Source organism: Stigmatopora argus, chromosome 20 (assembly GCF_051989625.1).
Source record: "Stigmatopora argus isolate UIUO_Sarg chromosome 20, RoL_Sarg_1.0, whole genome shotgun sequence".
Classification (NCBI taxonomy): Eukaryota; Metazoa; Chordata; class Actinopteri; order Syngnathiformes; family Syngnathidae; genus Stigmatopora; species Stigmatopora argus.
In genome coordinates, this window is record NC_135406.1 from 11,776,815 (window position 1) to 11,794,144 (window position 17,330).

The 17,330-nt window shown below is 40.6% G+C and overlaps 1 protein-coding gene and 2 non-coding genes across 6 annotated transcripts in view; all 3 read right to left on the reverse strand.

Annotated features, from left to right (window-relative positions):
• The window catches only part of LOC144065497 (uncharacterized), a 193,640-nt gene that overhangs the window by 80,350 nt on the left and 95,960 nt on the right, over positions 1 to 17,330 (reverse strand). Inside the window, exons 1-2 of one of the 4 annotated variants that reach the window (XM_077588392.1) lie at positions 14,718 to 15,046; positions 3,545 to 6,624 (exon numbers count right to left, since the gene is read on the reverse strand). In XM_077588392.1, coding sequence (XP_077444518.1) covers positions 3,998 to 6,624; positions 14,718 to 14,844 — 2,754 coding nt within the window. In that variant the 5' untranslated portion in view covers positions 14,845 to 15,046 and the 3' untranslated portion in view covers positions 3,545 to 3,997. Of the gene's footprint in view, positions 1 to 3,544; positions 6,625 to 14,717; positions 15,047 to 17,330 lie in introns of those variants that run through there. The other 3 variants (XR_013297185.1, XR_013297184.1, XM_077588391.1) reach the window with 3 other exon arrangements.
• Positions 15,684 to 15,848, reverse strand: LOC144066517 (U1 spliceosomal RNA). Its single transcript, XR_013297666.1, has one exon. It is a non-coding gene; the product is annotated as a U1 spliceosomal RNA (small nuclear RNA).
• Positions 16,531 to 16,641, reverse strand: LOC144066458 (U5 spliceosomal RNA). Its single transcript, XR_013297623.1, has one exon. It is a non-coding gene; the product is annotated as a U5 spliceosomal RNA (small nuclear RNA).

The window sequence follows — 17,330 nt, forward strand, 5'->3', positions numbered from 1 at the left end:
CTAAATAAAGCAAAGCGTACTTCATTGCGAGCAAATATATGTAAGACCAATAACCCTAACAGTATATTTTTCAATAGAAATGAACCACCATCTCCCCCGTTTGCGAGGATTAATATATTAAACCTGTACCCTTTACAGCAATTAAGCCACATAAAATGCATGCTAATCAAAAACTCCAAATTCATTCAATGTGTATCGCGCAGTTGTTTGAAATGAGCAATACCCCAATCTAGTAGTTTTTTGCAAACATTTAACATTACATTCCCTTTGTAGTTTGTCTATCATCTCCTATAAAACTTTCTTACTCGATGTTTTTCCAATAGTTGCACATAAAATAAAAATCTAGTTACATATCTCCCAATTATCCCCTTCAACATCAAAAAGATTTTACCGTTAATTTCAGATAATGAAGTTAGCGTATTTTCATACCTGTAGAAAGAAAACAATCTTTTATATATTAATTTGTCAAATTGTTCAAATTAATGTACCATTGTGGAGAGCATCCTGGCGTACGGCATCACAGTGTGGTACGCTGGAAGCACGGCGGCAGACAAAAAGGCCGTGCAGAAAGTGATTAACACTGCCCAGAGGATTGTCGGCTGCTCTCTGCCCTCACTGGAAGACATTGCCAGCCCTCGTTACCTCAGCAGAGCCAAGAACATCATAGGGGACCCTTACCACCCTGGTCACAATCTGTTCCAGCTGCTGCCCTCTGGAATACGCTATAGGTCCCACAAAGCACGGACAAGTAGGCTTAAGGACAGTTTTTTCCCCACATCCATCAGACATCTAAACTCGCGGTAACATAACACACATTCCCTTCTGCGGTAATATAAAAAGAGGTTTTGGGTGGTGATCTGCCTCCTACTAGCTGACTGAAGTAAGGTAAGTGGAAGACAGTGAGAGGTAAGCGAGAGGTAAGCGACCTGTATCCACAATAGCAGAATGCCAATTACAAGTCCGTACTAGATTTAGGTCTTTTGCCGAGTAAATGTAGCTTATGGAGAAGCACCATCAATTTCGTCACACGCAGTTTCTGCGTGTGATGACAAGTAGGCTTTTTGTGTTGTGATAACTACAACAGGGGCCTATGTCCGATTATTATTATTATTCATTAAATCTGAGCAAATAACGCTTCTCTTTTTTGTCACCTTTGAATTTGGAAGGCTGATTTTTTTTCAACAAAAAGACCCAAAAAGTATTTTCCCCCAAAAGAGTTTTATTGGAACTACCAAAAAAATGACACGTTAAATCGGTTTAAAATCGTGATTCATCTTATAATATGACAAAAGTATAAGGACAATGTACAACTTATTTATTTATTTTGAGCAAATTCATTATCTTTCACACCATATTTCTAATCATGTTTCTTAGATCCTAGATTCAATATATCAATCATTTTCATTCAAATGTATCATGTTTGAATAACACTCAATATTCTTATTGGATTTGCTGGCAAATTCAATAGACAAAAACTGCAATTTTTCAAATTTCTTAGGCATGTCTTTAACTGTGACGACATTTTCCATATTATTTAGATAGTAAATAATATAAAATCTTCAACGACACTTAATTTTCTTATACAGTAATACCTTGACATACAAGTGTTCCAACATACGAAACAAATTTGAGATGAGAGCATACCAGATGGTTCCAATTGTGAGTCGGTAGTAAATTAAAACAAATTTTGGTGTTTTTTTTTTTAGGATGGAAACGGATTAATTTGTATTTTGTTCATTTCTATGGGAAGAATTGACTTGAGATACGAGTAAATTGATATACTAGCTCGACCCCGCAGTAAGCTCGTATCTTAAGGTATTACTGTATTTGAATCGTGTGGATCGATATTACACGTTAAAAAGTGTAAACAAGATTTTCAGAATGCAAAAACAATTATACTTCACTTAGAATGATCTTTCATACAGAAATTGAAAAAGCAAGCAAAGCTGTGATTGGCCACTGCTTATCACAACACATTTGCGTCTTTTAAGTCTATCCTTACAACTAAATCTCTGGCAAGAAGCTGAGCAGAAAAAGGGTTTCTGACCGACGTGGGTACCGTATTTTCACGACTATTCGGCGCATCGTATTTTTAGCCGCAGTGTCAGTAACGGGTGCTATTTCTGTATTTTAAACACAAAGCATGCACCGTTTTTTAGACGCATATATATTATATATGGATGAACATCGAAACGCAATAGCGCCGGCTACCGGAAGTAGCCTATTTCCGGGTTCCGGTGTGCAGTGACTGCTGGGAAATATAGTTCTTGCACGCTACACCCACATGCTAAAAACATGTTTTTAAAAAGGTAACGGAAGCAAAACTGAGTTTGGTTGTACTTTATTTAGACATTTTCCAACTTACTTATGTCATCATCACCCACAAATCCATCAAAGTCCTCATTTTCTGTGTCCGAATTCAACAATTGCCCAAATGAGTCTTCCAAAACGCCGGGTCGAGCGGTTGTAGTTCTTAAGCCTCCGGGAATGACGGCAAGCTTTGAGTTATTATATAATATATTATATACCGTAATTACTCGAATATAACGCGCACTCGAAAATAACACGCAGGTAATTTTGGGCCAAAAAAATCTGGAAAAACGCAGTAATCGAATATAGTGCGCACCTAAAATTTCCCGCTGACGAAAATCAGAAATCTTACCTTTTTTTCTTCGTTTCACGATTGTTTTGTTCAAACAAATTTATTCATTAGAATCCTTCAAATGAAGAGTTCCTCTCTCTCTTTGTCTGTCCTCTCATACATCTCTTCGTTGAGAATCCTATCAACGTACACGCTTCCTTCATCCACTTCCTCTTCCTCCCACAACACATCATCCGATTGGCTTTACGAGATGACGTAAAATCCGTGCGTCAAAGTGAGTTTGACAATGCTTTTTTCGATCGAAAATTTGTAATTTATTTTAGTTATTGATTATAACACTGAACTGAGAGAGGGTGAACTGAGACGAGTAGGAGGCTAGAGGGGGGGAGTGGTGGTCTCGGCTTTCCGATTTTCGATCGAAATTACGAGATGACGTAAAATCCGTGCGTCGTCTTTACGAGATGACGTAAAATCCGTGCGTCAAAGTGAGTTTGACAATGCTTTTTTCGATCGAAAATTTGTAATTTATTTTAGTTATTAATTATAACACTGAACTGAGAGAGGGTGAACTGAGACGAGTAGGAGGCTAGAGGGGGGGAGTGGTGGTCTCGGCTTTCCGATTTTCGATCGAAATTACGAGATGACGTAAAATCCGTGCGTCGTCTTTACGAGATGACGTAAAATCCGTGCGTCAAAGTGAGTTTGACAATGCTTTTTTCGATCGAACATTTGTAATTTATTTTAGTTATTGATTATAACACGCACCCCCAACTATTGGAATTAATTATATAGCAAAAATCTGCGTGTTATATTCGAGTAATTACGGTATATATATATATATATATATATATATATATATATATATATATATATATATATATATATATATATATATATATATATATAAATATATAAATATATTAATATATTTATATAGTTCGCAGTCTACCTTTGAATGCTCCGTTGAAGCCAACATCTAGCGGTAGGATTTCTTTTGTAAATACAGCCGAAATGACGGCGAGCACCAAATTAGTGTGCTCGCCGTCATACTGAGTGTATTGAAGAACTCTATATCCCAGCAGTCACTGCGCAGTACTTTTTCTACGGGAAATAGTAGATTCTGGGGCTGCTTGGCGTAGTTGTATATATATATAATTCACAGTCTAGCTTTGAATGCTCTGTTGACGCCAACATTTAGCGGCAGGATTTCTTTTGTAAATACAGCCGAAATGACGGTGAGCACCAAATTAGTGTGCTCGCCGTCATACTAAGTGTATTGAAGAACTGGGTGTATTAAGAACTCTATATCCCAGCAGTCACTACGCAGAACTTTATCTACGGGAAATAGTAGAGTCTGGGGCTGCTTGGCGTAGTTGTCCTATCGACTGATTTATTTTATTTTGTCGTGATAACAATTTTAGTATTTGTCCATATATTTATAGTATATAGTTTTTCAATTGTGTAGCTTTTTAATTGAGCAGGAAAACATTGTTCTTCAGTGTGGGTTAATAAGTGTTCTTTTAAGCTTCTCCTATGGGAAAATGTTCGCCCACAAACTGAGCAGGAAAATGTTTTTTTGCCAGTGTGGGTTATTACGTGTCTTTTTAAATGTTGCTTTAGAGAATAGGCTTGACCACAAACTGAGCAGGAAAATGGTTTTTCGCCAGTGTGGGTTCTTGTGTGGTCTTCTAAGTGGTGCTTTTGAGAAAAGGCTTTACCGCAAACTGAGCAGGAAAATGGTTTTTTGCCAGTGTGGGTTCTTGTGTGGTCTTCTAAGTGGTGCTTTTGATAAAAGGCTTTACCGCAAACTGAACACGAAAATGGTTTTTCACCAGTGTGGGTTCTTGTGTGTTTTTTTAAAGTTCTCTTCTCTGTAAATGTTTTACCGCAAACTGAACATGAAAATGGTTTTTCACCAGTGTGGGTTCTTATGTGGATTTTTAAGGATTCATTGCGAGAAAAGGCTTTACCGCAAACTGAACACGAAAATGGTTTTTCACCAGTGTGGGTTCCTTCATGACTAATTAAGTCTCCCTTCCTTGTGAATCTTTGACCACAAACTGAACACGAAAATGGCTTTTCACCCGTGTGGGTTCTTGTGTGTATTGTTACACTTCCCTTCCGTTTAAATGTTTTACCACAAACTGAACACGAAAATGGTTTTTCACCAGTGTGGGTTCTTGCATGACTAATTAAGTGTCCCTTCCGTTTGAATCTTTGACCACAAACTGAACACGCAAATGGTTTTTCACCAGTGTGGGTTCTTATGTGGATTTTTAAGGATTCATTTTTAGAAAAGGCTTTACCGCAAACCAAACACGTAAATGGTTTTTCACCAGTGTGGGTTCTTGTGTGTATTTTTAAGCTTCCTTTCTCTGTAAATCTTTTACCGCAAACTGAACACGAAAATGTATTTTCACCTGTGTGTGTTCTTGCATGACTATTTAAGCTTCCCTTCTGTGTGAATGTTTGACCACAAACTGAACACGAAAATGGTTTTTCACCTGTGTGTGTTCTTGCATGACTATTTAAGCTTCCCTTCTGTGTGAATGTTTGACCACAAACTGAACACGAAAATGGTTTTTCACCTGTGTGTGTTCTTGCATGACTATTTAAGTGTGTCTTCTGTGTGAATGTTTGACCACAAAGTGAACACGAAAATGGTTTTTCACCAGTGTGGGTTCTTGCATGACTATTTAAGTGTCCCTTCTGTGTGAATGTTTGACCACAAACTGAACACGAAAATGGTTTTTCACCAGTGTGGGTTCTTGCATGACTAATTAAGTGTCCCTTCCGTTTGAATCTTTGACCACAAACTGAACACGCAAATGGTTTTTCACCAGTGTGGGTTCTTATGTGGATTTTTAAGGATTCATTTTGAGAAAAGGCTTTACCGCAAACTGAACACGAAAATGGTTTTTCACCAGTGTGGGTTCTTATGTGGATTTTTAAGGATTCATTTTTAGAAAAGGCTTTACCGCAAACCAAACACGTAAATGGTTTTTCACCAGTGTGGGTTCTTGTGTGTATTTTTAAGCTTCCTTTCTCTGTAAATCTTTTACCGCAAACTGAACACGAAAATGTATTTTCACCTGTGTGTGTTCTTGCATGACTATTTAAGCTTCCCTTCTGTGTGAATGTTTGACCACAAACTGAACACGAAAATGGTTTTTCACCTGTGTGTGTTCTTGCATGACTATTTAAGCTTCCCTTCTGTGTGAATGTTTGACCACAAACTGAACACGAAAATGGTTTTTCACCTGTGTGTGTTCTTGCATGACTATTTAAGTGTGTCTTCTGTGTGAATGTTTGACCACAAAGTGAACACGAAAATGGTTTTTCACCAGTGTGGGTTCTTGCATGACTAATTAAGTGTCCCTTCTGTGTAAATGTTTTACCACAAACTGTACATGATAAGGGTTTCTCCCCAGTGTGGCTCCTCATATGTGTTTTCAAAGAAGACTTTTTCCCAAAAGTTTTCCCACACTGAAAGCATTTGCAAAGTTTGTCACCACTGGGATTTTTCTTAACATCTTCAACATCATCATCGTCAAAAAGCAAGTCGTTGCCATCTGATAAAGGAGCAATTAAATTTTCTGCTCGCCATCCTTCTGTTGAGCTGCCGCTCAGAAGCTCCGCCCCTATGTTGGCCGCGCCCAGATCATCTTCACTCTTGAAAGGCTCACCAGTTGTCCATTTGACACATTCCTCGTTTTTGATTGGAGGTTGCTCTTCTCTTTTGCACTGTTGAGGGAACTCTGGCTCCTCCTCTTTAATTAGGGGCCATGTTCCTGTGTTTGCAGGTACCGCCCCTCCACTGGCCACGCCCAGAACATCTTCCCTCTTCACGAACTCACCAAGTGACCAGGAGAAATGATCTTTCTCCCTTTTGATTGGACGTTGCTCGTCTCCCATTTGTTGTTGAGGGAACTCTGGCTCCTCCTCTTTGATTTGGGGGAGCTCAACTTCCCCTTCAAGGTCAACACACTCATGCCCATCAGCACCAAGATCATTTCTGAAACCTGCAAAGACACAAAGATAAATGATTAACCATTTTCCAATTATAAAATGACTGAATTTCTTGTTCACAGAAATGAAACCAAACGGAAAAGGGCGCCATACATTCATTTCGTCACAATGCAGTACTTACTACTGTAGTTTTATAGTCAACAGCAACATGAGTTGAAAACTGTTTATAGGTGCATTTTTCAAAGTATGGCACTATTGGTCAGAAAAGTTTCTTCACTTAAAATTAGTCAAATCTTTTTTGGAGCCTTTTCATTGTAAACATTCTCTTTTATGTTTTAGATTTTAATTTAGTTAAAATGCTTTCGCCAAAGGGGAGGCATTAAAACACATTATATTTTATTCAGTAGCAGGTCTATTATTATTTGGGGGATTAATGAGATGCCGCTCATAAGAACATCAGGGGCACTGGCTCTCTCCCTCGCAACTCCTCGTGTAATATCTCTGGTCGCAACTATACCTCTTTGTAACGTGTCCGCGAGCACTGAGCGGAGCGTTGCATTTTTTCAGTGTCCCCCCCCCTTAGCCTGTTAGCTCCCGTTAACGGAGCAATCGCTAATTCAAGACTACTTCTCATTGGCAAGTGGTCGTGCGTTATCCTATTGTTAGGACATTTGTGTGCATTATTTTCGGAATATTTTGAAGGGAATACTACAGCAAACAGCCCATCGATAGCGAACGTGAGGGTGGAGGCGTGGCAAACAGCTAACCCAGCCAGAAGTTATAAAAATGTAAAACCAAATTAGAATTCAGTTTTGTGTGAAGTTACATTAAACGTATGTTTGAGTGTGACTGTATATATTAATCCGAGTTAATTTAAATTTGTTTGTTCGGTTACGAGTGCGTTGCCGTGGAAAGAACCCCCAACCCTCTATGTCCCTCTCTGTACCCGCTGCAAAATCCATCTAATTTTAGTTCTATTAAACACATTTTATTACTATTAAACCACTAGTTATGTGTTACTTTGTTAATAGATGGCGAATTTGAAGAAAAAAAAAAATCCAATCCAATATCCTGTTTTTGATGTTTTTTCAGAGGGCTGGAACGAATTCATTTGCTTTTAGTTCATTTCAACGGGAAACGTTCGCTCGAGTTACGATAAGATAGACACACGAGCTCAGTCCCGGAACGAATTAAGCTCATATGTAGAGGTACCACTGTATCGTCTGATTGGACACTCTGAATTGTCCCTAGGTATAAGTGTGAGAGTGAATGGGTTTTTTTTCTCCTCGTGCTCTGCGATTGGCTGGCCACCGATTCAGGCTGTTCCTCTCCTCTGGCCCAAAGGCAGCTGGGATAGGCTCCAGCACCCCCTATACACGATGTAGCATATCAGAAAATGAATCAATGAATGTTGGAATTAAAAACAGTGGGAGAAGCCCAATGTAGCTTCGGCAGCAAACCTCGACTGGGTAGATGGTGCATTTCCAGACAAATTTCTGGCACACAGATTCAAGTATTCGGCCTTCTTGCTCTCGAAGGTGGCCTCTGTTGGTACTGGTAGTTCTATGAGGTGAAGCGCTCTTGCCTCTGAGGACCCTACGTCAATGTCTGTGCGGAGTGATGTAGTGATGATCTCTGATGATAGTTCATATTCTATTTATTTATAAGCTGCATTTGAATTTTAGCATTAAATATGAAGTACTTCCGCAGACCGCACCACAGACCGGCAGTGGGCCAGATTTGGCCATCGGGCCGCAACTTTGACACCACTGTTTGAACGCTGCTCTCGATTGTTGTTTAGTGCATCTACATCTCCATTTTTAAAATTTTCAATTTAGAGCAAGCAAATGAGTGTTATGTCACTCAAAAATGGAGGGCGAGTAGCAGGAATGACTCTGGGGGCGCTCGCACGTTGCGTAATTTGAAAAATACATTGTTTGTAATAAGGATACAATAAAAGGAAAGCTACTGTTTAATGCCGTTGTTAAGTATTAACGCGTTGAGACTCATTCTTCCCTCCTAGAGTGGTTACATTAAATCGAATTTATTACATCTTTCTTCGAATGGTGCTAGTGCAAATTCATGAAAATGTACGTACGCTACTATAGTGTCATGTCAATAGAATACCTTTAAGGGAATGCATGGAAATAAAAAGTGAACCCACTTTCTAGTCTATGAAGAACAACTTTCTCGTGCGTTATGTTGCAAACTGTCGATTGCTCCCGAGTTGAATGCTCCTGTTTGACCTCAAAAAGTTCCTCCTGGAGCTTTGGCCGTTGTGTTCTTGCCGACATTTCCACACGTGAATTCTGATGATGGCGGCGGCTTTGATAGCAGCTAGCTAATGAAGGAATATTAAGAGTTAAAGCTTAAAGAGAGTTCATTAGATCTCCCTGCATTCCTGTGGAATGTTGAGTGTGTGCGGGGGTCGCGGACAGGATGTGGGGGTTGCAAGTTTAAACTGTTTGCAGGAGTCAAGACGGGAGATAACACGAAGGCAGTGGCTGGAGTGGAAAAATACAACTGGGTGGAACCGCGAGGAGATTCTTCAAGAAAGAAAGACCAATGAGCAAGCTAGAGTTAACTGCATTTTACACATAACCAATCGTATAGTGCCAGGATGCCTTTGTGTTGTGTCATTTGCATATTGTGGAGTATAACTAAGTTCCCGGGCAACCCAGAAAAAAGAACTACGACGACTGGTGGCAACATGCGTCTGCTTGGACAGACTGAGAGGGGCCTTAACCACAGACTTATGTCTTAGATTTGTGTGTTAGAAATAAATCCACCCGTGTGTGAAAATGTCGGCTTCCTGGTACCTTTCTATTGCAGAACGAGCGCGCAAATTGTTGGATGAGTGGCAGTCGGGTAAGGTCATAAATTGGAGTCAGATTATTAACTTAACTTTAATATAATTATAGAAATTAAATTCCAACACTAGGCTAAGCTAAATGAGCCCGGAAACCCCCAACGAGTTCAGCGTGTTTCTTAGATAGCTGCTACTATGCTAAAGCATAAACAAGCACTTAGACGACTTGTTTATTTGATAGCTGCTAGCTATGCCGAGCTAATATAGCCAGGAAACCTACAACAAGTTCTTCGTCGACTTGTTCCTTTGATAGCTGCTAGCTAAGCTAAAGCATAAACAAGCTATTTGACGACTTGTTCCTTTGATAGCTGCTAGCTAAATTAAGCTAAAGTATAAACAAGCTTTTCGACGACTTGTTTCTTTGATAGCTGCTAGCTGGGCTAAGCTAAAGCAGGTTTTGCTGATAAATAGTGATGGAACGAGCGACGCTGGTGCGTCAGCACTGTGCTGATAACTCAAGAGAGAAATCCCGTATTGTTGTGTGTATTGCTTTAAGAAAGAACCACGTGACTGATACAGAAAATGTATCGTTTGGCCAAAGTGTTTAGTATAAGGAAATAAACTTTATCCAAGTGTTGTGGGTCTGTTGGATGGACTTTTACGTAATTATTGATAATTCTAAAGAGTTTCCCCCAGTGTGGAATGATTTTGATCGTATCATGAACGATTTGTTCTGCGCATGCGCTTTAAGCGTCGCCTCCTTTTTTAGCCGCAAGTGATTTATGCTCAATTTAGTTTTCAATTTAATTCGAACCTGCACAATAATTTTTGCTAAAACCATGTCAGACCATTTGATGAATATTTATTTCTTATGTCCCACTCTCTTGCATTTATAAAGCGAATGCCATCGAAAGAAGTGACGCTTGATTCGCGCATGCGCAAAATTCGTCACTTAACTCTAAAACAATGTTTATTTTTTTTCTTAGTAAGGGAAATGTCTTTTAATCATGTCATTTCAAAAGGAAACAAAATATGTTTTTATGTTCAAAGTTAAAGTGGAAAACAGAAAATATTTTTACAGTTATTTTTACATTTTACAAAATACTTATTGAACTAAAACACAAAAAGAAAAAAATGGATGTAAAAATTCCAAATATTCGTTAAAAATGGGAAAATCAAGAAATATCATTTAGGTTGGTCCGGATTAAGGTAGGAAATGGTTTGTGCACCTGCGATTGAACAGGAAAAGGCAAGCATGCCAGCTAGACACCGGTGCCACTTGTAACGTCATGAGCAGTAGGACCAAAGAGAAGTTGTTGACGGTGTCAGTAAAATTCTATTCTAGTAACTTTATATTCATAAGAGTGCAGAAGGGAGCAAGATTAAATATAAGAATACAATTCATATTTCACATGACCCATCTTGCCAAATTCCTCCCAAAGCGCTCTGAGGTGTGTGAACCACTCAGCAGACTCTTGGATAAAGACACAGAATGGCACTGGCTGGCCAAACATGAGGACGCAGTAAATAAGATAAAGCGGCTGGTCTCCAACACACCTGTTCTCAGACACTATGATGTCACAAAACCTGTCACCATCCAGAGTAATGCCAGCATGAGTGGGCTTGGATGCTGCTTGCTGCAAGGCGGACAGCCAGTGGCTTTCGCCTCGAGAGCCCTAACACAAACTGAACCAAATTATGCTTAAATCGAGAAAGTGTCTGAGGCTAGTTTTTGCGTGCCAAAGATTCCACCAGTACTTACATGGCAGGGAAATGGTCACAGCAGAAACGGACCACAAACCGCTGATCACCATATTCAAGAAGCCCCTCCTGAGTGCGCCAAAACGTCTTCAAGGAATGTTAATGCAACTGCAGTGCTACAACTTGGATGTGGTGTAGAAGCCTGGGCCTGAAATGTATGTTAGTGACACGCTGAGCCGCGCTGCCACGCATAACAACAGACAGTCCACTTGTGCACCACACCGTGTTTTCAGCCCAGGCAGAGTATGCGCAGCTGGACCAAGCCCAGCACCTGAATGTCACTACCTTCAGATTCCAGCGAAATTGACCAGCTGCCTGACCTATCCGCTAACATGCTGATCACTCGTGGCAGAGCCCAATTTGCGCGTCATGGGCAACCGGACAAGGTAATTACTGACAATGACCCCCACTTCGCCTGTGAACAATTCAGAAAGTTTGCTTCAAGCTGGGGTTTTACCCATGTCACGCCGTCGCCCCGCCATCCGAAGTCAAAGGCAAAGCCAAGGCGGCTGTAAAGATAGTCAAATCGCTCTGTATGCGGGCCAAAGCAGACGCATGGATGGCCATCCTCCACTGGCGCAACACGCCCACACCCTAGGGGTTAGGCAGTAGCCCCGCCCAGCGCTTAATGTCAAGGAGGCTCAAATCCTCCCTACCAGTTGCAGACAGCCTACTGCAACCACATGTGGTGGTCGGGGTGACTGACAAGTTGGTGTGGAAACGCCGGACAGGGAAATCGACTTACGACAGATCCGCCAAAGACCTCCCAAAGCCAAATGTGGGAGATCAGATCAGAATGAAGCCGCTTCCGGGTGACCGTACGGGGAGATGGCCATTGGGCCAATGCATTCAGAAGGTTGCTCCTCGCTCATTCGTGGTGGATGTTCACGGCACTCTCTAAAGGCGCAACCGCGTGGATCTACGAGTGGCAGAGCGCTCAGCGGAAATAAAGGGTCTGAAACAGTGAAGTCTGGAATGTGACTGGGACATTAACCCGGGCAGAGACTGCCCATGGGTCAGGCCATGGGGAAATTGCACAGTGCAGAAAGCCCAAGCGCCCCAAGCAGTCTGGCTCCTCGCAGCGCGTCTACACCGGCACCAGAGGACAATGCCAGACACCGGAGAGACGCAGCAACTCACCAGGCCAGGCAGTCTACACACGTTGTGGCCGCCTCTCACGGCCACCGCCTAAACTGAATTGGTGATCGTAGAAGAGCATACATGAAAACAAGGGTTCGACTAGGGTGTAGGCTGCACACTGCCCTTACTAAGCCCAGACCCACGCATACATAGACAATGACAGCACACACACACGAAGAAGTTGCACAAGAGACTTTTGGTTTGTTGTCAGATTGTTGAAGAAAAAAAGAGAGAGGAAAAAATGTGTCATTTTGTTAGTACAAGGGTTAATGTCAGGAATAAGCATAATACAAGAATAGTTTATGTTCAGAACAATATGTCATGGTGGGCAGCAATGTTTAATGTGAATAAAAGGTTACTATAAAGTTACAGAACAGTAATCTAAAGGAAGGAAGATGTTACAGATTATAGTAATGAATATTGAGCAGTTAGCGACATCTGGTGGTTCATCATTGTAGCAGGTTCTCAGTTCTACCCATAATGCTATGCGCTGTCCTGCTTCGATTCATTCAATAAAGTCACGATCAGAAACAACAATGCCACCCCGTTAAATATTTCATTATGAAATATTAATTGTGTAACGTAAAGTATATATCGGTCTATTGAACTAATGATCGTCAAAAGTGAACGTACCTTCGAGTTTGTGAAGAACAACTTTAGCTTGCATCATTTAAAAAACAATAGAATGTTGATGACATGTGAGATCCTCTTTCACGCCATAAAGTTCCTTCTGAAACTTTGCCGCAAAGGGCGTCGTTCTCCCAGACATTTTTCACACTTTTTTGTGTTCGCTTGACGACGTACTGATGCAGACGACGTGTTCCTATGTTAGCTGCCAGCTAGGCTAGGCTAAAGTACGACCCCCAAAACGAATTGAAGATAAACGGACTGACGTTCGAGTCCACAAACTATTTAATGTTGAGCATGTTGTCGAGGTTTCGTTTCATTTAAGTTAAATTAAATTGAGGAGAAACAAGAGGCGCACAAACAAAAAGTTAAAACCCTAGCCATGCAGAAATGAACGCCCAGACACAGAAAATGAGGACTTTCAGGGATTTGTGGGTGATGATGACGTGAGTGAGTTGTAAAATGTCTAAATAAAGTACAACCGAACTCAGTTTTGCTTCCGTTGCCTTTTTAAAACATGTTTTTAGCGTGTGGGTGTAGCGTGCAAGAACTATATTTCCCAGCAGTCACTGCGCACCGGAACCCGGAAATTGGCTGCTTCCGGTAGCCAGCGCTATTGCGTTTTGATGTTCATCCATATATAATATATATGCGTGTAATGAAACGGTGCGTGCTTTGTGTGTCTAAAACACAGAAATAGCACTCGTTACTGACACTGCGGCTTAAAATACAATGTGCCGAATAGTCGTGAAAATACGGTAATTCAGTGAGGGCAGCGAGCAGCCCATGATCTTCTGGGTGGTGTTGATCACTCTTTGCATGGCTTTTCTGTCTGCTGCCGTGCTTCCAGCGTACCACACTAATGCATTATACCAGAATGCTCTCCACAGTGGCTCTGTAGAAGGTTACCAGAAGCTTAGGGTCCAAGTTGTTCCTCCTGAGTATCCTCAGGCTTCAAACCCTAATTGGCTACAAACATAGTAACATCCATAAGATGACAATCATTTTGGACTTTGCTTGCTCTAACTGAAAGACAACAAAAACAACATTGGCTTTTTCCACCTATCTCACATTTAACACTCATCCATCTTTCAAATGACATGTTATGCATTGATTAAATAAGTGTTTATTATCATTTCCAAAGGGTTTTGAAATTAGTGTGGGTGGCTTGGCGTGTTCATCTTCCCAATTTGCGCCAATATTCCACAAAGTGGGCGAATCCCACAGCCTTGTTGCAAAGCTGCACTGGAACGGATGTGTAGCGGCGATGAAGCAAATTTACTTCATTTCCCATTATTTAGTAGGGTTACGGAATTCCTATTTCCATACAGGGTGCTGAGGAATAGTGTGCCGAACTCTTTCAAGCATTTTCAAGGACTGTATGCAAAATTCTAACATTTTTAAACCTTGAAAACATTACAGGTAAAATTCAAGTATTTTCAACGATTTCAAAGACTTTTACAAATCCCGATTATTAAATGAATGCCCATATAATCTGCAAACGTGAAAAATAGATTGGACTCACATGCTTATTTAGTCTCCCGATTTCCCAGTATAGATCCAGTATCCCGCCACCAGATTCATTTTTCTCTCACCCCAAGTCTTTGGAAAAAAAGGCGGGAGCGCGCCCAATCTGGCAACGCTCGCTGCGCTGAGGGAAACCCCGTGCATCAAGTGAACGCACCCAGTATACACGTGAAAAACATGTCCAAGGCAGTACTATACAGAAATAAATCCGGACGCAGTGCATGCATGATGTCACGCACAGTATATGTTATACAAATAAATAATCACCAAAGGTAAACTAACCTTCTAGTCTGTGAAGAACAACTCTGGCATGCATGATTTTCCCAAGAGTCGAGGGATACGAAGGCTCCAATGTGACGCCACAAAGTCCCCCCTGGAAGTTTTCCGCAGTCTGTGTTGTTCTCGCCATTTCCTTTGTTAGCCACCCACGAGGCTAGGTCTTCAAACTTCAACGAGTTCCGAGAATACTGATGTCCGAGTAAGTCACGCTGGAAACGTCGCCGAGATTTCGTCGTAACTAAGTGAATGGATAAAGACGAAAAACCGTTCCACGTTGGCCAGTCTTTCTTATACATGCATTGCATGATGGGTAAGGCAACGCCGAGCCCCTTCGCGTCTTAGATCCCGCCCCAATTTTAACCCCGTGTCCGCCTAATCAACTTTATTTCGCTGGAGGGGGTCTACAGTGAGACGTTTTTGTCATGGAATCGGGGGACGAATGATCTTAAGAGACATGTACTGCCTTTCTTAGCACTAGTTCTTATTAAAAAGCATAATTAAAAAATCGTACAGTCATGCTGGGCCAATGAATATGCTGATTTTGTTTCACATAAGCATCTTGACCATTAAAACGAAATCAGGATGAAATGCGATGAAATATTTTGGTTTTGCCTTTGTTTAAAATGTTAAGTTTAAAATAGTGGGAGTAATACTACAAGAATGGTAATCCCGTGCCGATTCATGCTTTTGTCCACATTCTCTTGATGGACACTCGTTAAATTGTGTCTGCCATTTTGGTGACTAGTGTATCTGTGTTTTTTTTAAATCAGGGTTTTTGTTTCCTTTTTCAAATGACTTTTTCACCTATTTTATCGGACGCTTTTCAATTGCATTTACCTGCAGCTCCAACGTAGCCTCCGGAGCACGGTGAGTTTGATACGACGAGGTTGCTGAATCTCTGAGATTTAACCATATTGAATTATTTAAAAGTTTGGTCAGTTGCTTGAATGTTATTTTTTGACAACAAATCCGGGCAGAGCGCAAACGCAGTCCCCCACTATCAGAAATTATCCAGTCGAGATTCCCATATTTGGAGAATTCACAGAGGTCAGCACAACCAAAAGTGCAATGGCTGGGCCTCACCCTGGGTTAACCACCTTCTTGATCATGGTATCTCCCCGGCCAGGTAAGTATGAGTTGTCCCCGGCTGCAGCACCCTCTTCTTTCACGTGCTCGCCATCTTCAGTCACGTGCCCGTTTACTACACCGTAATAAAACACACCCGCGCATGCACGCGCACAAAAAAAGTGAACAAAGGCACAAATTAAAATACAAATAGAACAAAATAGCACTTCTCTACAAATAACATTTTTATAATCTCTAACAAAATGATGCTTCGAAGAATTAAAAACCAAATAGTAAGTTTTTTTAAATCCAGAGTTAAAAAAGGGAAACGAACATCTGAAGCTTTCTACATAAAAACCGCCTCTTCACAGTAATATAAGTTAAAACATTCATGAATTAAGCAGTGGGTTTGTCAGCAATGAGTGTTAGTTGATTAATCAATTGACATAATACATTTTACTTTATCACTACTTCAATTAACAAAGTCAAATGTTTGAGGATGTAAACAGTATGTATAAATCCAAGCATTGAAATTGTGAAATACCATTGCGCCATATCAATAGCAATTCCATATTTCATTTTGAGAGAGAGGGACAGCTCTGGTAGCACAGAACATCAAATATTTGATTGAACAAGGTGAGATGCTTAAGGACATAAATAGTCTATAAGAATTCAAGGGGGAATATTGCCTGAATTAACTTTAAGTTTCAGATAAGTAGAAAGTTCATATTTACCATCGACAGAGAGGGGAAGCTCTGTTAGTGCAGAGCATCCAAAATTTGATTAAAACTCTTATTGTTCCTCTCCACGAAAGTCTTTAGTGAAAGGCAAAAGATTAATGAGATTAGAAGAGAAACAGTATGTGGAAAAGCTTCAAATTGATTGTTGAATATGCTACAGAAAATTGCGTTGGTTTCGCTGAATGTAGTCAATGTGGCCCTTTGCTTTCATATTACCACAAAAAGAGTGGCACCTCGATGCTGAGCAGGCATTTAAACTAGCTGTACTGGCAAAAATGATAATCGTCAAACCTATATATTGTTATATAAGATGTGAATGTTTATACAGTCATGTTTTACTTGGATATTGTTACAAAAGAAAGGCTTTAATTTGTTAATTTAAATCTCCCCTCATCCGCATGATTAATATATTAAATTTCAGGTTTGCTTCTGTCATTTCAATCATTAAGTTAGGAATTCCAAGAGTAAGTAGTAAATGTATTTTTGATAAAGAGCGAGTGGTGCACCTTTCTTGGAGATACTGCAATAACAGATTGATGCATAGAGTGGAAGGAGCAAGGTCCTATTCCATCCCCTAATTCTAAAATACAATTTAGTATATGGTCAATAGTAACATACATTTACGTATACGTACATCAAACTACAACGATACCATACCTGTCAACCTGGGCCAATTCCTCCCCGTATTAATGATTGGAATTCCCCGTATTAAGCAATAGAAAACCGTACAAATGCAAGGCGGCACATATTTACTCACATAGGGTGCACGTAAAAGTGTTATGGTCGCGCCGCGTTGTCGTGACGCGACCGT